We start from the raw sequence: 25542 nt of genomic DNA, 5'->3' as shown, positions 1-25542 counted from the left end.
TTTGAAATTCTATGAAGCGTCGTTGCGTTGGTATTTTTATCATTACCTGTACTTCAATTTTTGGAAAAATTTTGCAATTGCTGGACAGAAATCGATATTCTCCTTTACTTGCTCTTGGAAAAATTTTAATTGTCATTATATCTAAAGAAGCTTTACGATTTACGTTTATTAATATTATTATATTTATATTATGTTTAATATTATTATTATTAAACAAGTCGACAATAGGAAAGAGAGAAAATCACCTATTCTGATTGTAAAAAATCCAAAAATTGATAATATTTTCATTAAAAGCCTTTACGACCATTTCGCGACCAAGAACATAGTAGAACAAAAAAATACGTTCATAATCCTACATTATAAATGTAAGCTTTGCTGTAATAAAGATAACACGTATACTATCTGTTCATAAATTATTCTATTATAACAATACAAATTGTATTTGCCACACAGATGAAACAAACAGAAACAAACATCGATGCATCTCCTCGATTTGGAATCAATAAGATGCAACAAATCTCACATTATTCTCATCCGAAAGATTAAAAGATATTATGAAATTCTTGAATGTTCAAAAAAAAAAAGTAAACAAAAAAGTCGAAAAGAAAGAGCTCATTTATATTCGCGAGAAAATAGGGGCAAAATTCATAAACGATGGATATGATTGGAAATGAGCCAATGTTACAATTAATACTTTTAATGAATTTAAATGATAAAAAAATATACATATATCATGAATTTAATGAATTTAAATGAAAAAAACAATCCAAGTCGATAAACAAGGTTTGGCCACGAGTTTAGAAAATGTAATACGCCTAAAATTGTTGGGTTATAACGCGGCCAACAAGAAATTCTTATCTACATTTTTCATCAATTGTCACGAATTACGAGAAAAAAAGAATATTTTAGGGCTGACTTTATCAAAAGATAAAATTGATAAAATTTTTTGGGACAAAGATAAGTTTATAGTAAAATTGGTATTTGTTAAACTTGATAAATTTTGTGGGATATTTTATAAGAATAACGAGAAGGAAAAATATAAATAAAATATCAGAAATTAGAATGGTTTGATTTTATAATTAATACAATTGAATTATTTATCTTTGATTTGACAGACACTTTTATGACCAATTTCCTTATTTTCTTCTCTTCGAAAATAATCGTTATTCATCAATAAATATAAACAATGCTTTTTAGGTGTGAATTAGAATATTCAATGAATATTCAAGAATATTGAAAATGAATTAAGTGAGAACATAGCGTCAAACATCATTCATCAATAAATATAAGCAATGCTTTTTAGATGTGAATTAGAATATTCAATGAATATTCAAGAATATTGAAAATGAATTAAATGAGAACATAGCGTCAAACACAATGGGAAATCGAATTTTTATTATTCTATTAAAATATTAAAAAGATACTTGGAATACTTTGTACAAAGTATTTTGAAAGATTATGATTTTCATTTCACAAAAAGTAAAAAGTAATTAAATCTAACTTAATTGATCATTAAGTCGATTGATAAGTACTTATTAAAATGAATAAAAATTTATCAAAATTTATCACAATGCATGTGATACGATAGATTATCGAAACTAATTTCTTTTTCGTTGTATCGCATGCACAACTATTTTATAAAAAAAAATATGAGCGATGTAAATTCGATATAAGACTGTTTTTAAATAGTAATTGTGCTAATTTTCTTTCCTTTAAATTTCGCAAAAATTATTATACAACGAAATTAATGTAATTCAACATCATGTGCTGTTGTTGAAAAATATGTTATTTAATTTACCTTTTTATCAGAAACAAGAACAAAATATTCATCAATAAAATGAAAAGAAAATCAATTTTCGAATACGTTTAGAATTAATGTATATATGATTCATCATGATCTTTATATTTCTGAAAATTTGATTCGATTGAGATCTCTCGATATTTAATAATTCATTTATCATTTAGCGATGAATCAAGAAATTGTATCGATTATGTATTATTACATATACATTTTTCTGTATACATTATATGTATATATTTTTATTTAGATTATCCAAATTATCGAGGGAAAAAAAATATATATATTTTTCTAATTTGATATCGCTTTCATAAATTGAATATACTATTTTTACAGAATTATTTATAGTAAAGTCAATTTTTTTTTTAAACAAGAAAGGATAGATACAAGATTCTTGTTAATTAATTCGTTGTTAATAAATCATCATAAGCGATCATTTTGTAATTTATTTCTGTTATGTATTTTTAAAAATGAAAAAAGATTTAAAGAATTCACGTAATTAATCAATGATAGATAAATTAAATTATATTACATTGAACATGGAATTTAGAGGGAAGAATAATTCATGTGAAAAAATTACATTTTTACTTTTGTTATTTTGAAAAATATTTCTCTTTTTGGGATCAGCAAAATTTATAGGGAATTATTTTTTTTAAGATTCAATCGCAATTATATTAAATAATAAATAATAAGAGGTGAGTAACAAAAAAATTTATATTTTAAATTCTAATTTTTAATTTTATTATACATATGATATTTCCTTTTGTAATTTCTATTGATAATAAATAATATAATAGACGATATAATAAAATTTTCGTGATGTAAGGAACACATTTGCAATTGGCGCGTGCAATTCATATTTTTGCATTTTATCATATGACGTTTGAGCAAAATGACGTTTGAGCAAAATGACGTTTAAAAGCTTAATATCACATTTTAATACTAAAATATATTTGTTTTTATTAATATTCAAGATTTAAGAAAAAAAGTTTGACATTTCGCATTAATCTATCAAATATTGATTGATGTTGATAAATTATCAACAATTATTATATAATTATAGTTATTTTATTATGACTAACTCTATTTATTCAATATGTTATCACAGATGTTCAAATATAGTATAAAGAGAGATCATTTTGATAACATGTTAATCAGTTATTAACATGTTAATCTGTATTTGAAATTATTTTAAAAATAAATTGATTACACCATTGAATTTTTCTCCTATATATCCACGATATGCGATGAGGAAAATTGTAAAATATGATAATTATGTGAAATACGTATATTTATATCTTTCTTGGTTATTTAATGCAAATAATTATTACAAACTTTGGTTTCATTCATGATATATCATAATATATTATCTATTGTTTTCTTGGAAGATTCAACAAGTTTCCATATTATTTTTATAACATATTTCCTTATTATGTCGAATCCCTGTTTATCAGCGGAGCCTGTTTACATTAAGGCCAATAAACTTTGAAATTGTTAATAAATTTAGTTCGTGATGTCATCATGTCAGTCATTATTAATATTTTTTATAATGAGACACCATGTAATTGCACATTGCATTTTTTCTTCATTGGAGAGTAGATTCATCTAATAAAATTCATATAATAAATTATTATAATGCATATTTTTATAATAATGTATGTAAATACTCAAAAAAAAAATGAAAAATCTATTAATTATCATTTATTTATTATTATTTATTATTTAAAAAGTATAAGAAAAATGTATTTTTAATTAATAAAAATATTAGAAATTATTACATTAAGATCATGAATTTTCCATTATTATTGTATGAAAGATTAAACCACTGAATGAATAAAAAAAATAACAATATGCATTAAACAAAAATAATGAATTTGTTTAAAATTAGAAATAAAATATGGAATGCATTATTTTTTTTTTTGTTTTTACCATAAATTTATTAAATGTTTGAAAAATTTTTGTAAAAACGAAAAATTTGCTGTAATGTTATGTTTAATTTTTAATATTATTTCATCATATGAAATTAATTGAACAAATTATACATATCTGTAAAATATCTTTTTAAACTTAAGCATGCATTATTATATGTTCGAATATTTTTCTAAAAACTATTTTTATAAAAATTTCATGAAATTCATCGGAAGTTTTATCGAAACTTGTATGAAATTACGCACATTTTTCTTGAAGTCAGAAATCTCTCAGATTAGAAAGCATGTAATTGACATTTGTGAAAAAATTAGCGATAACAAGTTCGATGTCATGATTTAATTAATTGCGTAAATAAATGTAAAAATAGTAATTATTATTTAGAAAAATGTTGCAAAAAATGCATTTATTAACGGCATTTCAACAAATCGATAAAACATAAATATTTTTAGCAAAAAAAAAAGAAGTTGAGCTAGCTCCACTTCTTCATTGTTAAAATATTAATAAATATTCAGAAAGATATTATAATGATGCATTTATCAATACATCTCTTCGTGATCCATTTTACATATTTCCTTAATAATTAATTAATAGAAACAAGCATTGATAAAAGATAATTTTTTAATTCGCAAAAGAATATATTTAAAGTAAAAGTATAAAAAATTTGTGCTAATCGCGTAGAAATGCACAAATGATACAAGTTGTAAGAAAATCATGTAGATAATATTAAATTAGGGAATAAAGATTTTATATAAAAAAGAAATTGATCACTTATTAAAAATGATATCAATTTGATTCAAAAATATAAATATATATATATTTACATGCATCAAGCTAATTGAATTATCTATACTTTTCTATATTTCGTATACTATTTTTTCTAAATTCTTCAAATGTATAGAAGATTCAGAAATGAAATCGCACTTTATTTGCCAATTAAAAAAAAGCAAACATGTTGGATAAATCCCTACATAAATCATTTCCAGAGAATTCCAGAGAATTGATATTGATTACGTACCGAACTTCTCATACGTCATTAAATCTACTATATCTGAATATTGCACAAGGGTGAAACTTCGAAACGAGGATATGAAGATTGAAAGAATATGATACTATTAAATCACATTAAACATCATCGTGAAATACGTCATTCGAGATATATGCATAATATATAAGAAAGGAAAATGAAGAATCACTGCATTACACAGAAGAACATCTTTTAAGAATTGTAATACATCAATGAAGTATAAGTTGTATTAACGAAGCGTGAATTTGTGATTTATATATCAAAAAATTGTACGAGAATAGATATAAAGACTTTTGTAAGTCACTGCTATTATAATTATTAGAAATATATTTTTTTAATCCATTTCAAATTTCTATTCGCTTGTCCAATTTATTGATATTACTTTATACTTTATTTATTTATTTATCTATTACTTGTTACAATTCTTTCTTTGTTTCTCTTTCTCGAAAACCATGAATTTCTAAAAAAAAAATTTGTCAATGACACAATACAAATTATATTTAAACTGTTTTCTTTTTTTTTTTTTGTTTTTAAAGAAAATTTTAATTTTTTTTCAAAGGATAATTTTATCCCTTAAAAATGAAATTTTATTTTCGTTGCTAAAAAATAAGATTACATTAATTGTACACGAAATTTTATCATTTTCTTCAATTCTTAATTTCTCTAATTTCTTCAGTTAATTTTTTAAACTTTATATATAATACCAAGCTTTGTATCTATTTCAATTTTTAGAATCGACCCCCTAATAATATATTAACATTTTAACACAGTGATTGAAGAAAGAAAAAGAAAGACGCGAGAAGATAATGGCCTACGTTGAAATCTTATGCGTTGGAATCATCGTGTCGATGTTGGCTTTCTATTACTATTTCACATCGGCTTTCAATTTTTGGAAAATTCGTGGAATCCCCGGACCAAAGCCAAAATTCTTATTCGGAAACATCAGGGACATCATATTGTCAAGAATTTCGACACCCACGTTTATTAAAAACGTCTACGATACGTACACGAACGAGCCTATGGTCGGATTGTACATGGGACGGAATCCGATTCTCCTTCTAAAAGACCCGGAACTAATCAAGGATGTATTGATCAGGGATTTTTCGAAATTCGCAGATCGAGGATTCAATGTTCATGAAAAGGTAGAGGTTTAATCACAATCTAGCTAAAAACAACAAGTTGTACAAATCAATATATATATATATATATATATATATATATATATCAAAAATGATTGATTATATAAAAAAATTGAAAATTTCGATAAATTTAATATATATATATATATTGATTTGTCAAAAATAATTGATTGTATAGAAAGATTGAAAATTTCGATAAATTTAATATATATTGATTTGTCAAAAATGATTGATTGTATAAAAAAAATTGAAAATTTCGATAAATTTAATATATATTGATTTGTCAAAAATGATTGATTGTATAGAAAGATTGAAAATTTCGATAAATTTAATATATATTGATTTGTCAAAAATGATTGATTGTATAAAAAAATTGAAAATTTCGATAAATTTAATATATATATATATTAATTTGTCAAAAATAATTGATTGTATAAAAAAATTGAAAATTTCGATAAATTTAATATATATATATATATTGATTTGTCAAAAATAATTGATTGTATAAAAAGATTAAAAATTTCGATAAATTTAATATATATTGATTTGTCAAAAATGATCGATTGTATAGAAAAATTGAAAATTTTGATAAATTTAATATATATATATTGATTTGTCAAAAATGATTGATTGTATAAAAAGATTGAAAATTTCGATAAATTTAATATATATTGATTTATCAAAAATGATTGATTGTATAGAAAGATTGAAAATTTCGATAAATTTTGTTCACAGGTAGAACCGTTGTCGCAGCATCTTTTCAACCTGGAGCCAAAAAGATGGCGGCCGTTGAGATCAAAGCTGTCCCCGATGTTCACGTCGAAAAAATTGAAAGAAATGTTCGGTCTGATCCTCGAGTGTGGCCACCATTTTGAAAAATATGTGGATGGGCTCGCGGCGCGGCGGCAGCCCGTCGATTTCTGCGAGGTGGCGGCAAAATACACGACTGACGTGATCGGTTCGTGCGCATTCGGGATCAACATGAACGCTATGTCGAGCGAGGGGAGCGAATTTCGAGAGGCCGGTAGAAAAATCTTCGAGCCCACTTGGAACTCTATAATACGATTGAAATTTAAAATAACCATGCCAACGCTCTACGATTTATTGGGCCCTCTCGTACCCGAGAGGGAAGTTACTCCGTTCTTCATCAAGGTAGTCACGGACGCCATGAAGTACAGAAAAGAGAGAAACGTGTTCAGGTCCGACTTCATCGACACGTTGATGAAACTTCGCGATGATCCAGAAAGTTTGAGCGATATCGGTAATAATTTTGGAAGAGAAGAATTGAAAATCTTATCTTCTTCGATAATTTATTCCGCGGATATTAAAATTCGTTACGAATTGAATTACGAATTTTCGTAGAATTGACCGATGCTTTCCTGACCGCGCAAGCGTACGTTTTCTTCGCCGCTGGTTTTGAAACCGGAGCGTCGACCATCAGCAATACGCTTTACGAATTGGCGCAAAATCAGGGGATGCAAGACAGGCTGAGGGAAGAGATTCGGGAACATTGCGATAAATACGGGGGAGAGTTGATGTACGAGAATATTAAAGAGATGGAATACTTGGACAAAGTGTTTAAAGGTAGCTATAATTTATATTATATTGTTATTTAATATTTTTTCAATTATTATATTATTTAATATTTTCGAAGATACAACGAGTAATCTCGTTCTCGAGATTTGTCAAACTTTGTCACGTATGCATTCATACGCGATTAAAATAAAAAATAAAATAATAAAATAAAATAAAATACGTAATTAAACAAATAGGAATGATTTCTATCTAAAAATTAATTAAAGGAACCAAAATTCTCTGTTATTATTTTTTGATTATTGTATCAATGGTATCCTTATTTTAATTGTAATGGATTTTAAGATAAAAGTATTTTGTAATTTATTTTTATAGAAACATTGAGGAAATATCCACCAGGAACTTTGATACCAAGAAGATCAGTTTCCGAATACACTTTCAAAAATACGAATGTTACTATACCGAAAGGCACAATGATATGGATTCCTGCATTCCCTATTCATCGCGATCCCAACATTTATCCGAATCCTGACGATTTCAATCCCGAGAATTTCACCGAAGACGCTATTAACAATCGTCATCCCATGAATTATTTAGCCTTTAGCAATGGACCAAGAAATTGCATCGGTAAGTTTCTACATTCAATTTTTAATTCTAATCTTCTTTATATTCGTTTCAAAAAAAAAAAAAAAAGAGAAAAATTTGTATTAAAAATATTATTTATTTAAAAAAAAATATTCGCTAAATTTCAACGATTAAATTCAGGAAAAATGATTTCCAAACAATTGACAATAATTTATGTAATTTTTGTTTCCTAGGTGCACGCTTCGCTAACTATCAAGTCAAGATAGGTTTAATTATGATTCTTCGTAATTACAAGGTGGAAGTTTGCGAGAAAACTGTGATTCCCTATCAATTCGATCCAAATTTATTTCTATTGGGTCCCAAAGGAGGGATATATTTAAGAGTAACGAAAGTAGAGTAGTAGTAGTTAAAGTTGTATTATATTTTTATATAAGCAACAAATTTTAATTTTTCGATTGTTTTGACCAAAGAGTTTTCCTAAGAGATTTCCAAAAGAGATTTACGCATGTTAACTTTTAAGACTTAAGAGATAAATGAGCTGTGCAATATAATATTATTTAAATTATTGTGTATATATAATTATTACTTATTTCTAATGAAATTACTATATTATTATTATTTATTATGATATTATTATGTTATTATTATTTATCTTATTTATTATATTGAGATTATATTTTTAATATTTTATATAAAAATAATTTTTTTATAATGATTCAAAACAGAATTTGCTATCTTTGATTCATCTCAAAATAACAATATTATATTTACTATTATATTTTTACTATTAACATATTTTCTATAAAACATGTCTTGTATTATATAAAGATATGTATTTCTACTATTCTACTTATTATAATATAATAATCTATATTAATTATACTACAACATTAATCTTATAGAAATCTTAAAGAAATTTTTTATTCATGTTAAGAAAGTAGAAATTTGGTAAAATGAATTTCAGAAAAATTAATATCTTTAATTATTTATAATTTTATAATTATATTATTTATAATTTATTATAATTTTTTATTTATTATAATATTTTATATCCTTTATTATATTATATTTATACCCTTATATATATTTTATACCCATATATTATATTTTATACCCTTATAGACTGTTTTATCATGATGTATTTGACTTAATAAAATATTATTTAATATCTATATAATTTCTTTTTTACAATTTTCCATACTCCAATTCTAAATAAATAGAAAAACAATAAAGTCACTTGTCATTCATATATTCGTCTTTATAATATTATTAATATATATTACAAAATATAGATTCATATTTTTGCAACAGATAATATCCAATTAATTTTTTCTTTCTCGTATTTAAATTGGTACTTGACTTTTAGAATACATTGATCTTTTACGATACAATATCCGCTTTTTTTAATTTAAATATCGTATTAAATAAATTAAATAAATTTACTTAAATATATTCTAGAATTTAATTAAAATAATGAATTATGAACTTATATTTATAGTATAATATATATAATAATGTACTATTATTGAATAAAAAAATTACAATTTCAAAAACAATTTCGAGTGTATAAAGGTTTCCAAAGGAGTCGACAATCTTTTTCAAAAAATTACTTTTCAAAATAATATATATATATAATAATAATAATAAATATGCTTAATTATATTATAAGGATTTACTCAAAAACATATATTTTCGAATTACAAATCAAACGGAAAAAATAAAAAAAAAAAAGCTATAAAATTACGATGTCATGAAAAACATTCATCGAATTGAATAAACAGGAAAAATTTTTATCGAGGTTAATTAGATACCGAATATACGCCTATTAAGAAATGTAACGTCATACTTGACATACGATGTGAAAAGTTAAATGACCGATAAACGTGATTTCAATAACATAAACAAAAACTTATTGGTGGAACCGTAATAAAACTTTATTAGAATTTCATATTGGAAAGAATTAAGAAGGAAAAGTTTATAAGTCATGTAAATGAATTGCTTATTTCTAACATCAATGGATGGGAACGAGTAACACGATGTTTGTATAAATATATATATATGTTAGAAGGAAATCTTTTAAGGATATCAAAGGGATTTTAAGGATATCAAAACAAATATAAAAGTTAGTATAGAAAAATGCCGATTGATACTTAATGTAGTAATCAATTTATTTACTAATTAATTTAAATTAAGTTAAAAAAAAAACAATTAAAAATTTGGGTTAGATAAAGCAAGACGAGATAAGATTCGTTATCATTGTCCTAATACTATAGCTCTTCTCACCAAATTATCTCATTTTATCAAGAAAAAAATTGTACATAACAAACGAAGTCTCTATCAATATTTTTCTATATCATATATTTGTATTTGTTTTAATAGCTAGTTTGTTTAATTGGCTTTCTAAACATATATCATATATATATAATAATTACAATGTATGTGTATATATATATATATATGTATGTATGTTTTGTTCTAGCTATTATCTAATAAAATTTTATTATAAAATTAATTACTAATTACTAATTACTATAAAATTAAATTCATTCATGTTTCATATATATCTTTGAATAATAAATAAAATAATTTTTATCCAAATTTATTTAATATGAAGATTGTATCAAATAAATATTTGCATAGATTTTCATAAATTTCCATAGATTAAAATAAATATTATTTTATTAACATTTACAATTATAGAAATAATAACAACATAGAATATTTTTTATAAATCTGTTATACATAAAAAATATTTGAGTATGTTTTCAAGCTTTTTTATATTTATCTTTTCCCTCCAATTTATCTTTGCTTTTACTTTAATCAGTTATTTTTTCTATCTTCAAGAAAATTCCATCTCTAGGTGCCAATGTAATTGAATTTATCTTCTTTACATAAGGAATCATCGTCTTTTCGCAAACGTCTACTCTAAAATTTTGCAGTATTTTTATCAATCCAACTTTTGTTTGATAAACGGCAAATCGTGCTCCTGAAACGATAATTTAATCATTAATTAAATCCATTGGTATACAAAAAAAAATACTATCTTAATAAATCTGACAAAAAAGCTGATAATTATTCACTACATCGTAGTCACACACACGCAAAATATTTTACTATTTTTCTTTACCAACGCAATTCCTTGGTCCATCACCAAATGGTAAATAGGTCATTGGATGCCTTGCAGCTACTGCATCCTCGTTAAATCTTTCAGGATCGAACACGTCTGGATTTTCATAAAATTTTGGATCTATTTGAATTGCATACAGAGGAATAATTACAGAAGTACCAGCGGGTATCGATACTTTTGTACCATGGAAGGTATAATTAGAGTTGCATTTTCGCCTCAGAAGCATTCCTGGTGGATACTTTCTAAGTGTTTCTATTTAAAAAGTAGAACACAGATAAGCATAATTTTATCTTAATAACAATATTGTCTTATTTAAAAATAGCAATTTGTTATCTTATTCCAATTCTTAATCTTTGCAGATATTTCAATGGTTTTAATTATTACGCAATAATAATACATTTGCTTTCTATTTGCAAAATTCTAAATGAAACATTATTTATACATTGATAAAAATGAATTTAATCGTTAAATATGATATACCTCTAAATACTTTGTCCAAATATTTCATTTCTTTGATATCCTCGTATTTCAGATTCCCATTATTCTTCGCGTGGAATTCTTTCATTTCGTTTCGTAATTTATCTTGTATGTCAGGATTCAGTGCCATTTCGTAAAGAGCGTGTGCCATTGTCGTCGATGACGTTTCAAATCCAGCCGCGAAGAAAACGGAAGCTTGAGCGGCAAGTAAAGTATCCGTTATTTCTGTAAAATTCCAATTTACAATCTTTCTTTTTCAAATTCAATTTGTGAAAAATGATTGGACCACAAATTTTGTCAACCCGTTTCTCGAGAAAAAAATATATAGATTTAAAATCAGAATATTTATATTTTAATTACCAACCAATATTCTTTAATTTTTCCGGATGCTTCTTCAATTCCATCAACAAATTTACAAAATCTGGCCTCACGACGTCGTTCTCTTCCCTGTATTTGATCGTTCCCTTGATTAGCTTGGTCATGAACACGGTTGATTCCGTGTACGGTAATACGAAGCCAAGCAAATTGTAGAAACGTGGAAAGAAATCTCGAAGTAAATTCCTCGTAAACTTGATCATATTTTGATCGAACATGTTTCGCCCCATTTTGCGGAATTCACTACGCTCGTCCGACAACGCGTTCATGTTGATTCCGAAAGCGCAACTCCCTATAACATCTGTCGTGTATCTAGCTGGTATTTCAAAGCAATCGACAGGACCACCTCTTTTCACAGCATCCTCCAAACATTGCTCCAAGTGTTCGGCGCATTCCAATATCAGGGGGAACATTTCCTTCAGTTTACCAGAGGTAAATACCGGTGACAATCTCATTCTTAATGGTCGCCATCTTGTAGCGTCTACGCTGAACAAATTTACGGAAAAAGGTTCGGCCTGCGATTGAAATTAAATTCATAACACCTTTAAGGAATTAAAAATTTAAAAATTTAAAATAGAAAAATGTAAAAGTGTAAAATTTAAAAATGTAAAATGTAAAAATATAAAATATAAAAATGTAAAATGTAAAAATTTATTATTTAGATTTTATACATGTGGAAAACACAAGGTAAAATAGCTCGTTCAATTCGATTATAGTGAATGTATTCTTTGAAAATGATTGTTTATTTTTTGCAAAGTTAATAATAGATGGATTGTTGTACGAGATATATTAACAGATAGATGTTATAAAATAAAATGTATGTATTTATACATATATATATAAATGTATATGTAATTTTTGATAAAAATTAATCATAAAATTCATAAAATTAAAGCAAAATCTCAAGTAAATTATGTACATTTATCAGAAGATTGTTTTTTCTTAAGTTATCTTCTTTTTCTCGAATAATTTTCACATACAATAGAATTTCGTATATCGATTGATAAAGAAAATATATAATCTTATGAATAAATATTAATAATTATTGCGAAATATTCAATTATGACGGATCTGTTTAACTGTTTTCTGGCACAAGAAATTGATTAAATTTTTTAAAATATTTCGAAACGTTAAGAAAAATAGATAAAAAAAAATATACGTACTCGTTCGGGAATATTTAATCCTCGATTATCAAATATAGAGAAATCTTTAATTAAAACATCCTTGATAAGGTCAAGATCGCGCAAAACGAGATTAGGTGATCTGCCGATGAATATCCCGAACATTGCCTCGTTGTCGTATCTCTTATAGAGTTCCGCGATGAAGCTGCCAATTCCAATTTTTCGTAGCAGAACATCTTTGGCGTTTCCAAAGAATGGTACAGGCCTGGGTCCACTCACGCCACGATTTTTCCAAAAATCAAACTTCGACGTGAGGTAATAATATAAAGCGAGAAAAATCGCGACAAATGCGGTTAATATATGAAAATGATGGAGCATGATACGAAACGAAAATCCGGTTCTAAGTCCAGTGTTCACTCGTCTGTTCCAATGTGGAATGACGAGTGAGATGAGAGCGCAATTGATGTTCTCAACTTGAACCGGCGAAGCTACAGATTGATTAAACTTCTCATACTATTGTATATTTATATGAATGTTACGTCGCAGTTATGATGCATAAAAACATGATTTTGCGTTTTCTCCAAGAGGAAGCAAATAATGATGACATAATTATTTTTGTATAGTGATAATCATATTTTGTTGTTACATTAATTTTTAAATTAATAAAAATAATTTTTAAAGTTATATTATTCGTCAAAATTGTTTTTTAGAATTTACAAAAATATATAGATTTTGATTATTAAAATAAATTTTAACTTGTTTTTTAATCAGGATTTATCTTTTTTACTTATTATTATTTATTATTATTATTATTATTATTATTATTTATTATTATTATTTTATTATTATTATTATTATTATTATTTATATTTGACACAATAATAGTTCAATAACCTTAACTATAAATTACTAAATTATAACATCTTAATTAAGATAAATTTTCTAATTTAAAATTAATAATTTTTTTAATTATATAATTACATAATCGATATTACAGATAAATGATAAAATTTTATCATAAGTTACAGTCAGAAATTTCATATCTGTATCAAACTGTTTAGATGCCTTAAACAAAATTTTCTGATGAATCATTTTATTATCATTATCTTGATAATAAAATAATTTGAATTGAATATTACTCATAAAATATAAATATTTCTTAAAAAAGAAACTCATGTTATCGTTATACAAAATAATATGTTATAATAAATTTATCTGTGCATTAAAAGGTATATAATTTTTCTATTTAAAATAAAAATTGATCTTTCATATGATTTATCCGCATCCAGTTATAAAAAAAGTAATTGAATCGTATAACATACTTTTTGTCAAATATTTTTTAATATTCTCTGTTTTTTAATTATTTTTTCTTTCATCCTTCCTTTTATGGATTGATCGTTAACGCCATCTCTTAATGATCAAAATTTCTCCAAAAACTTAAGAGATGGCGTTGATTCTTATCCCATCATCCACGTGTTATTCTATCTTTATCTTGCCTTATTGTATTCTTATATTTATTTAAATATATGTATTATCTGTTAGTTTAGCTTATCAATTTTGAGATTAAATTACTCATTTCTTTCAATTTTCATTTTTCTCTATTTTGATTTTTTTCTTCTGAATAAATTAATCTTCTTTTTCTTAGAAAATACAAACATATTATTACTTTGATAAATAAATAAAATTATAATATGTTTCTAAGAAAAATTTTCTTTTATGTTAATTATCATAGTAGAATTTATTCTAATAATATTATCATTTTAAATTATATTCCTATTTTTATTTTCAAATGTGTATTCTCTGTCTGAGTAAAAATTCTTGTCTTCTTCTCTATGTATAAATTGTTTTTTTTCTGATTGAATAAATAATTGAATGAATCATTTGAATGAATAAATTATATATCGATTAGCATGACACAAATGAATTTATTTATTCAACATTTATCGTTTAGTATAGTACAAATGAAAATTCATATATATATATATATATATATCTTATATGCTAATTTTGATAATTAAATTTACATTAGTTTTTCCTATCATATGGAATTATTATGCTCTAGCAAATGAATCAAAAATTATTATCATTATATATGATGAAATATTATCGGATATTACTAAAAATCCATTCACGTTTATAATGTTATCTAATTATTACAATGAATCTAATTATTAACGTTTCTTAAAAACGTTCATCAAGAGTATTTCTCTCTAATTTATTAAACGCATTTTGAACACATTCAATCAATTCATTAATTATCTTTGGCGAAACTTCGTAGTATAATGATTGAATTGAGTTAAAAAATCGAGAATATTTAAATCAGGACTGTTTTGGTTGTGATTTAAATTGAATATGATACCAGATACCACGATGTTGTCATTAATCAATTGCTTCGATTTTATCTTGTAAATTTATGTTATTTGGGTTTTATGTTATTAATTTATTTATGTTATTAATTTCAAAATTTTCTATTTTGAAATTACAGCGACGACTATTATATTTTTCTTAGAAATCTTAATCTAATTAATCTTTGGTAAACTCCAAATTCCAATTTAACTCAAATACAACGTCTATCAAATATATGTCAAGTTATCAGTGTAAACAATACCAATATAGTGAGTTGCTTTCGAAACTCTAGATCTAATCTAAGATTTTCTTTCGAATATCATATTTTCGGACAGAGAAAATAATATTATTTATTACATTAATTTGACAAATAAATAAATCTTTATATAGAAAATATTAATGTTCGTAAGAAGTAAATTCTACAAGCAAAGAAAAACAAAATATATGTATAGATATATAATTAAAATGATTTATTTTATATATATATATATATATATATATATATATATATATATATATAAATATATATATATATATATATGATACACTATAATATATATATATGTATATATATATATATATATATACATATATATATGAATTTTAATCTATAAATGCAATTATATCCTATATATTACAGAAAATAAAACGATATCATATTTCAAATAAGATATATTTTGCTTCGAAGAAAAATGATTTTGATATAGTTAATTCCTTCGAAAAGATATATGGAGTTAATTGTATATTTTCAAATATATCAATGATAGATGCAGTTATTTTTTTTTAAATATAATTAAAGAAAAAATCATTATAATAAATTATAATTAATTTAAAGGATTTTATTATAATCTAAATTTTAAAAACTTATCTTATATACAAGACAAGAGAAACATAAATAAAAAAGGTATAGTTTTGTATTTTTTTATTAGATGGTATATTTTTTTTAGTTAATTGATACATTTTTTTTAATATATAATGAATGGAATAACAAATAATTTTAAATATATCATAAAATGATTTTTATATAATCACCTATAATATCTATTTCCGCTATTCCATGAAGTTAAATAAAGTATTATCATCTCTGCAAGTCATCATGAATATATTCATGAAAACGATTCAATATAAAGCTAAGATATTTTATACGCAATCAGTCATTGCAAATGCATTCAAGCATCAATATTCTATTGTATACTCGGTAGAATGTAAAAAAAAAAATCTGTGTTTATATCTATATAACAAACATATTTGTATATTTACAACAATTCGTAAGTTTAATTATTATTCCATTTTTTATTTAATCCTCACTAAAATTAAAGTGAAATTAAAGTGTTGTAACAGAGTGCATCTATAAAAGAAGTGTTATTTTTCTCATTTTTAAATATTTTATATATAAAAATAGGATAAATATTTATATAATTTTTTAATATCAATTTATAGAATTTTTTTCATTTACACATAAAATCTTATATCTTGCTTCGTTTTTACAAGTATGTGTTATTTTAATAACAATTACTTTAATAAAATTTTCTTGTGTTATTTTCTTGTGTTATTCCCTGAATTGTTTAATTAATATTTTGTTTAATTAATATTTTGTAATTAATTTTTTGTAAATATTTAATTATAGTCAATTTGCTTAGATTAATTCTTTAATCTAGAGAAATTATTAAATCTATCAAATTAAATTCATTGAATCATTTAATTCATATCGTAAATTCTTATCGCAAATAATAAACATATTTAAAAAAGGTCACTATTCTTATCGCAAATAAATTATCATGAAGCGTATTCAATTTATAAAAATACTCAATATGATAATTTATTATTTTATTTTTACGCGATGATATTATTTTATTTTTCTATTTTTAGAATAATAAATTTTGTTTTTGAAATGGATAGAATAAATATATATATATATATATATATATATATATATATATATATATATATATTATACATTTTAATTATTATTCTTCATTACATATTATAATTTAATAATAATAAATTTTATTTTATTACAAATTTCTTGAAAATAATACACGTGAAAAATATATTATTTAATAAATTTATCACGATATTGATTTATAATTTTTTTAAATAAAATATTCCATATTATTTTTTTTATGTAATATATTATGTAATATATTTATAATAAATTACACATTTATATTCTTATTACAAATATAACAAATTATTTTTTAGATAACATCAGTCACGTACAGTCTACAAGAATTAATCTGAAATTAATAAAGAAAAATGGCGAGCAGTTTCGAAATTTTATGCGGCATCGCCGTATTATTTCTTGCCCTCTATTACTATCTCACGTCAACGTTTGATTTTTGGAAGAGTCGTGGAGTGGTTGGACCGAAACCTGTACCATTTTTTGGCACAACGAAGGATTTGATATTAGTTAAAAAATCAACGGCTCATTTCGTCAAGGATATTTACGAGAAATACAAGAACGAGCCAATGGTTGGTTTATACGCGACGAGATCTCCCTTTCTTCTTTTAAATGATCCAGAACTTATCAAAGATATATTAATCAGAGATTTCTCCAAATTTGCGAATCGAGGATTGGGAGTTTTTGAAAGGGTGAGCGAAACTCGTAAATCTCAATTATCGAGTTAAATTTTATTTAAGTTAATTTTAATCAACATGACGTAACGATAAACAATTTATCATATTCATGTAAATTATATGCATAGATTAGAAAGGCGATATATAAATAGACAGATGAGGAAGAGAAAAGATATTAATAGAATTGAAATCAAAAAAATCAAAATTGTACGATCACTATTATAGAAAAACTTATCTTTTAATTTTTTAGATTCAGTTATTAAAATTTTGAATTTTAAAATTTTAGTTTTATTTTTGAGTTTTTTGAATTTAAAAATTTGAGATTTTTGGATTTTTTTTATTTTTTTATTTTTATTTGAATTTTTTTATTTTGAGTTTTATTTAGAATTTCTTATTTTGAGTTTTATTTTGGATTTTTGTTTTATTTTAAGTTTTATTTTGTTATTTTTTTATTTTTTTATTTTATTCTGAGTTTTATTTGGAATTTTTTGTTTTGAGTTTTATTTTGGGTTTTTGTTTTATTCTGAGTTTTATTTGGAATTTCTTGTTTTGAGTTTTATTTTGGGTTTTTGTTTTATTCTAAGTTTTATTTGGATTTTTGTTTTATTTCAAGTTTTTGTTTTGGGTTTTATTTAAATTTTAAAGAAAATATATTAAAAAATTAATTATTATGCATATTATTCATGTTTGTTTATATATAGTTTTTATAAAACTTTAATAAAAATCTTTCACAATAATTTAATTCTTTTTTTTTTTTTTTCGATTAAATATCGACAGACGGAACCATTATCACCGCATCTCTTAAATTTGGAAGTAGAAAGATGGCGACCATTGAGATCCAGGCTCTCCCCAATATTCACGTCAGGAAAATTGAAAGAGATGTTCTATCTCATAATCGAATGCTCGTTAAATTTGGAAATGTATTTGGACAAGTTAATCGAGAAAAATGAGCCCATCGAGTGCCGTGAATTAACAGCAAGATTCACAACCGACGTGATCGGTTCTTGCGCGTTCGGCATCGATATGAGCTCGATGACGAACGAAAATAGCGAATTCCGTAGAATGGGCAGAGAAGTGTTCGCTGTCAATTTTATGAACGTTATGCGAATGAAGTTGAAACAATTCATGCCAAGGCTGTACGATTTACTCGGTTATGTGATGCCTGACCGGACATTCGCACCATTCTTTACACGAGTTGTGACGGATACAATTAAGTACAGAAACGATAATAACATTGTTAGACCAGATTTCATCAACATGTTGATGGAGCTTCAGAAAAATCCACAGAAATTGGAAAATATCAGTAAGTTTTACGAAAACTTTGTAATTTCTTTGAAAAAAATTTATCGTTTATGAAAAATATACAGCATATTTTTGAAATTGTTGTTACAATTATTTCATGGCATTATGATTATATATTCAGAACATGTAGGTGTTAGAATGTTAATGAGATATCTTTGGATCGATTTTAAATATTAATTATAAAAATTAGCATAGAAAAATATCTTATTGTTGATTCTTATTTGTAACATTATATGCAAATTTTGTTCTAATTTTAATTTTGTTTGTCCTATATCAACGAATACATTAACATCTTTCAACTACTTATCGTCATAAACTTTAAACAAATACTTTGTCCTATAATGGTTTATCTTTAAGAGTAATTGTTCGTTTCTTTTCTTTCAGAATTGACGGATTCACTTATCGCAGCCCAAGCATTTGTATTCTTTCTTGCGGGCTTTGAAACTTCATCGACGACTATGAGTAATGCTCTCTATGAGTTAGCTTTAAATCAAGATGTACAGAAGAAGCTACGTGAGGAAATCAATACGTTTTGTCCTAAAAATAATAAAGAATTGAAATATGACGACATCAAAGAAATGGAATATTTAGATAAAGTATTTAAAGGTATGAGCAAGAGCAAATATTATGTAAAACATTTTCGTGTCTCCTTACACAAAATAAATTAAAATATGAAGAGTGAAAAAAAATCTTTAAATCAAAATAACTTATCGCAATCATTCTCGATTTAAATTTTAATGTTAAATACGAAAACAAAATTAAAAACAATAATTAAGAATTCCTGTTGTAAGACAAATGTATATGTACGTATTCGAATAATTTATGATTTTTTTACAGAAACGTTAAGAATGTATCCACCAGCATCGATTTTAATGAGAAAAGCAATTTCGGATTATACGTTCAATGACACGAAAATTACGATACCTAAGGAAATGAAAATTTGGATTCCAGCGTTCGCGATACACCGAGATTCGGCTATTTATCCGAATCCTGATTCATTTGATCCTGAAAGATTCGATAAAGATGCAATGGCCAGTCGACATCCTATGCATTACTTACCTTTTGGTGATGGTCCAAGAAATTGCATTGGTATAAATTAATTAATTGTTGAATTTATATATATATATATATATATAATTTTTTATTGTTTATATTTCGTTTATATTCTATAATTTGCAAGTGTTAATTATTATTAATCGTTAATATTATTTTTAGGTGCGCGTTTTGCGGTTTATCAAACTAAAGTTGGATTAATTACTATTCTTCGTAATCATAAAGTAGAAGTTTGCGAAAAGACAGTAATTCCTTACGAATTTGATCCAGGTGCATTTTTGTTGAGTCCAAAAGATGGAATATATTTGAAAATAACAAAAATATGAAGTGAATGGAAACATTGCATTCAAAAATTTTCAGGAATTTATTAAATTAAATAAAATATATATTTACGAGGACGTAGATAATTAATTTTAATCAAAGGAAAACAAAATAATAGGATAGTAATAATTAATATATCTTTATTAGTATAATTAATTAGTATAATTAGTTTTATTATTAAGAATTAGAAAGGAAAAACTAACTTTAAATAGTAGATTTTTATTAAATGATATTAAGTGAATTTAATTATTATTAATAATTTTTTTATATAAATTTTTTAAGTTTTCTTATATTCAAATATAAGATCAATTAGAAAATTTATGTAAAATGTTCCTCTTATGTAAAAACTTTTATAAATAAGATTCATTTTCCATTGCAAAATTCAAAATATTTTTATTTATTATCTACTATCATTCATTTTTCATAACTATGTTAAATATATTATAATGTAATAAGCATACATAATTAATATATGTTAATCATATTACAAATATTTGTAAAATAATTTGTATCATTAATATGAATGTTTAAAAGATTTAAAATTGAATAAAATTGAAATAAATGTTTTTTAATATAAATTTATTAGTACAAAATTTTTTTATACTATTTATATTATTACTTTTTGATTTTAACAATATTTTATTTTATGCTATTATACATAATATTATACATATATTTTAAATATAAATTTTATGAAATTATGAAAATATTAAATATAATAAAAAAATTGATATATGAATATATAGATGAAATTATTCAACAATTATTTATGAATATAAATTATTCAAAAAATATCTTAGGATTAAAAAAATATTTAATTATATTAAATAATCTCAAATATAAATATATTTATATTGAAAATATTTATTATAAGATAATTAACAATTATATCTATTATTATGTTAATATTTAATTTCCAACGAAAATATTAAATCTTTAATCCTTGATTTATATTTTTATTTGATAATATCGTCAACAAACATATATTTACTGCAAAATATTTTAAATAAAATATATTAAAATATAAAAAATTATATAATTAGATTTTGATTTTATTTTTCTTATGAAAATTATGGTGAGAAAAATAATTTTAGTAAAAAGTTTCAACATTAAATATAATAAAACTATATTCAAAATAATATTCAAGATTATGTTCATTCATCAAAATGAATATTTGTTATTATTATATAATTAAAAATATTCTTACGAGAAAAAGATAAAGAAAAAGAATGAGATAAACGAATGGAAGAGAGAGGGAGAGCAAATGAGTGAATGAAAGAGAGAAAAATAGTGAAAGAAAGAAAATGAAAATTAATCTTATTATATAAAAATTTTATTTATATTTTTATGAAACAAAAATAATTGAACTGATTAAATGCTAATCAGAATTTTATAAAATATGAAAAATTTATAAAAAAATAGTATTACTTAAGCATAAATTAAAAAAAATTTTACAAAATAATATATATATATATATATAATATATAATGTATATTTAGGAATTATTAATTTTCGAGATTAGATTAATACTACTTAACATATTAAAAAAAATAAAATATTTTTAGAATTATATAAAATGTTAATACGTTCACAAGATAATCCTTGAAGGATCAAATCTAGAAATAAATATAAATATTAATAAAGTAAATATTCTATAAAATAAGTATTTTCGAAAGCATTCACATAATATTTCAAATAGAATTTAATTGATCGATAAGAAAATTTAGAAATTAATTATAAAAATAAAATGTAGATTAATATATACAAAATATGAAATGTCTAAAAATATAAATAAATAAATATTTATCACATCGATAAATTTCATTTATCAAATGATTGATAAATGAAATGTTTATAAATAATATTTGTATATTGATAAAAAAAATAATCGTAAAAGAATCGTGATTTCTAAATTAATTTATAAATAAGATTAAAATTATTATAGTATCTATTTAAATGCAAAATTTATAAATTTAAAACGGTTTTTTAAAGAAAAATAACTCAAATTTAATTTCCTTAAAAGATATATATGTTTTTATAAATTTTTATAAATTTTAAAAATAATTTTATATATTTTGACAAATAATTCTAACGAAGAGAATCGAAGAAATAACGATTACTCTAACGATAACGAAAAAATCAAAATATATATATTAAATTATAAAAACATAAATAAATTAAAATATTATCATTTTTTTTTTTAATAAGTTTTCAAGAAACCTATTTCAATAATTATTATTTCAATTTCATCATATTTCCACAACGATCGATCCACAAAAAATTGAATATAAAGATAAACATATAAATATTTAATATAATGTGTAATATATTTAATATATACACACAAGTAAATATTAAATTACTAAACATAAATAAATATTTATATATGATAACAAATATATGATTGAAGATACACAGACAATGAAGATAATGAGATAACTTTTCAAAAATTCTAAATTGTATACTATTCTACAATATATACTATTCTACAGTCAGTCGATCGAAGGATAGTTTCTAAGTCAGATGTGTATAACTAATAATAGTGAATTGACATGTTCGATTATTTTCAAATATTAATTGCATTCGTCGCGAGCTTTCTAGCTTTATATTATTATCTTACATCAAATTTTGATTTCTGGAAAAATCGCAATGTAGTTGCACCTAAACCGATACCATTTTTTGGAAATACCAAGGATGTCGTATTAAAAAAAATTGAAATAAGCAATTTTATAGCGGAATTATATAAGAAATACGAAAATGAGGCAATGTTCGGGATATTCTTCGGTGGATCGCCTAATCTCATTTTGCGTGATTTAGATCTCATCAAAGATGTTTTAATTAAAGATTTCTCTACGTTTGACGAACGAGGATTCAAAATTTCTGAACGGGTATGTATTTATTTTTTTTTTATATATATATATAAATTTTTCTTTAACATTTCAAAATATAAAAAGTTCAAAATTTTATTAATTTTTTTAGAAAATCCTCTTAAAATAATCTTCTTAAAATAAAGTGTTTCGATTTAATTTTTTAACTATAGGCTGACCCATTGAATGCAAATCTCTTTAATTTGGATGTTACACGATGGCGATCATTAAGAATAAAATTATCACCGGTATTTACTTCTGGTAAATTGAAAGAAATATTCCCCTTGATATTGAAATGTGCCGAACGTTTGGAGCAATGTTTAGAGGATGCTGTGAAAAGAGGAGGATCTGTGGATTGTTTTGAAATATCAGCGAGATATACCACAGATGTTATTGGAAGTTGCGCATTTGGAATCAACATGAACGCGTTATCAGATGAACGTAGTGAATTCCGCAGAATAGGAAAAAGAATTTTTGATTTAGATAAAAACATTCTAAGATCTTTTCTTCGACAATTTTTTCCACGGTTCTATAATTTACTTGGTTTTGTAATACCATATTCAGAAACAAGCAAATTTGTGACAAAATTTATTTCAGAAATGATTAAATATAGGGAAGAAAATAATGTGGTAAAAGCAGATTTTGTAAATTTATTAATGGAATTGAAAAAACATCCGGAAAAATTGCAGAATATTAGTAAGTAAAATAATTTGTAATTTTAATTTTTTCAAAAAGCATAATAAAAGCATAAATAAAGTTGTAGTCTATGATTATTTCATAAATAGAATTTAAAGATGTATAATGATGAAATAAAATTTGAAATAGAATTTTAAATTTATAAATTTTTTGTCTAATGTTTTATAAATAATTAATAAAATATTATATTAATGTATTATTAAAATACTATTTTTTAATAAAATTTTACAGAAATAACAGATAATTTACTTGCTGCACAAGCTTTTGTTTTCTTTGCTGCTGGATTTGAAACATCATCAACAACAATGGCACATGCTCTTTATGAAATGGCTCTAAATCCCAACATACAAGATAAATTACGAAAAGAAATAAAAGAATTCTATGCTAATAATAATTTCACATACGAAGAAGTTAAGAAAATGAAATATTTGGACAAAGTATTTAAAGGTATATTTTTTAAACTTATTTTAACAAAATGTATAAAAAATGTAAAATTTTTTATACATTATTATTAATATTCTATTATATATATATTTTTATATATATTTTTGCAAATAACTAGAAAACCAATAATTTATTATTATGTATAAATTATCATATTGAAATATGTGTAAAGATTATAATTTAAAATTATATTATTTTAAATAAGATAATTATTACTAAAATAAAATTATATTTATCTGTCTTTTTAAATAGAAACACTTAGAAAATATCCACCAGGGGTGTTTTTAAAGCGAAAATGCAACTCTAATTATACCTTCAAAGGTACAAAAGTATCTATACCTGCTGGTACTTCCGTAATTATTCCTGTGTATTCAATTCAAACAGATCCAAAATTTTATGAAAATCCAGACGTATTTGATCCTGAAAGATTTAACGAGGATGCAGTAGCTGCAAGGCATCCAATGACCTATTTACCATTTGGTGATGGACCAAGGAAATGCATTGGTAATTCAAAGAAAAAATACTAAAATGTTTTTTAGATGATAATGATAATTTGTATCTTACGATTATTAAAATTTTTAACATTTACTTGTTTTATATTTTTATATATTAATGATAATCAATGATTAAATTATTGTTTCAGGAATACGATTTGGTGTTTATCAAACAAAAGTTGGACTGATAAAAATGCTAAAAAATTTCAAAGTAAATGTATGCGAAAAGACAATGATTCCTTATATAAAGAAGATAAATTCATTTACATTGGCCCCTAAAGATGGAATTTTCTTGAAAGTAGAAAAAAATAACTGATAATGGAAAAGTACAAAA

The 25542-nt window shown here is 23.5% G+C and overlaps 4 protein-coding genes across 6 annotated transcripts; 3 read left to right on the top strand and 1 right to left on the bottom strand.

Moving 5' to 3' along the window:
* The first annotated feature begins 4907 nt into the window (after positions 1-4907).
* LOC413908 (cytochrome P450 6A1) lies at positions 4908-8578 on the top strand. 2 transcript variants are annotated; one of them, XM_006564999.3, is made up of 6 exons: positions 4908-5046; positions 5522-5893; positions 6626-7151; positions 7253-7474; positions 7799-8050; positions 8242-8578. In XM_006564999.3, exons 2-6 carry the CDS (start codon positions 5558-5560, stop codon positions 8406-8408), a joined length of 1503 nt encoding a protein of 500 aa, XP_006565062.2. In that variant the 5' UTR covers positions 4908-5046; positions 5522-5557; the 3' UTR covers positions 8409-8578. The 2 variants fall into 2 exon arrangements, with proteins under 2 accessions (XP_006565062.2, XP_397347.4); XM_397347.6 differs by having other exon boundaries at positions 5484-5893; positions 8242-8408.
* A 2212-nt stretch (positions 8579-10790) lies between these two features.
* Positions 10791-13611, bottom strand: LOC412209 (probable cytochrome P450 6a17). Its single transcript, XM_395671.6, has 5 exons — positions 13151-13611; positions 11977-12502; positions 11616-11837; positions 11136-11387; positions 10791-10994 (listed from the first exon to the last, which is right to left on the bottom strand). The coding sequence occupies exons 1-5, from the start codon at positions 13484-13486 to the stop codon at positions 10825-10827; spliced, it is 1506 nt and encodes a 501-aa protein (XP_395671.3). The 5' UTR covers positions 13487-13611; the 3' UTR covers positions 10791-10824.
* A 2980-nt stretch (positions 13612-16591) lies between these two features.
* Positions 16592-20941, top strand: Cyp6as5 (cytochrome P450 6AS5). 2 transcript variants are annotated; one of them, XM_026444558.1, is made up of 6 exons: positions 16592-16722; positions 17657-18046; positions 18809-19334; positions 19718-19939; positions 20171-20422; positions 20549-20941. In XM_026444558.1, the coding sequence occupies exons 2-6, from the start codon at positions 17711-17713 to the stop codon at positions 20710-20712; spliced, it is 1500 nt and encodes a 499-aa protein (XP_026300343.1). In that variant the 5' UTR covers positions 16592-16722; positions 17657-17710; the 3' UTR covers positions 20713-20941.
* A 2246-nt stretch (positions 20942-23187) lies between these two features.
* Positions 23188-25542, top strand: LOC113219203 (probable cytochrome P450 6a17). Its single transcript, XM_026444750.1, has 5 exons — positions 23188-23595; positions 23748-24270; positions 24502-24717; positions 24967-25218; positions 25358-25542. The coding sequence occupies exons 1-5, from the start codon at positions 23260-23262 to the stop codon at positions 25522-25524; spliced, it is 1494 nt and encodes a 497-aa protein (XP_026300535.1). The 5' UTR covers positions 23188-23259; the 3' UTR covers positions 25525-25542.

This window comes from Apis mellifera, linkage group LG13, assembly GCF_003254395.2.
Source record: "Apis mellifera strain DH4 linkage group LG13, Amel_HAv3.1, whole genome shotgun sequence".
Lineage (NCBI taxonomy): Eukaryota > Metazoa > Arthropoda > Insecta > Hymenoptera > Apidae > Apis > Apis mellifera.
Note: the sequence above shows the minus strand (reverse complement) of the source record. Positions and strands in the feature narration are given on the sequence as shown.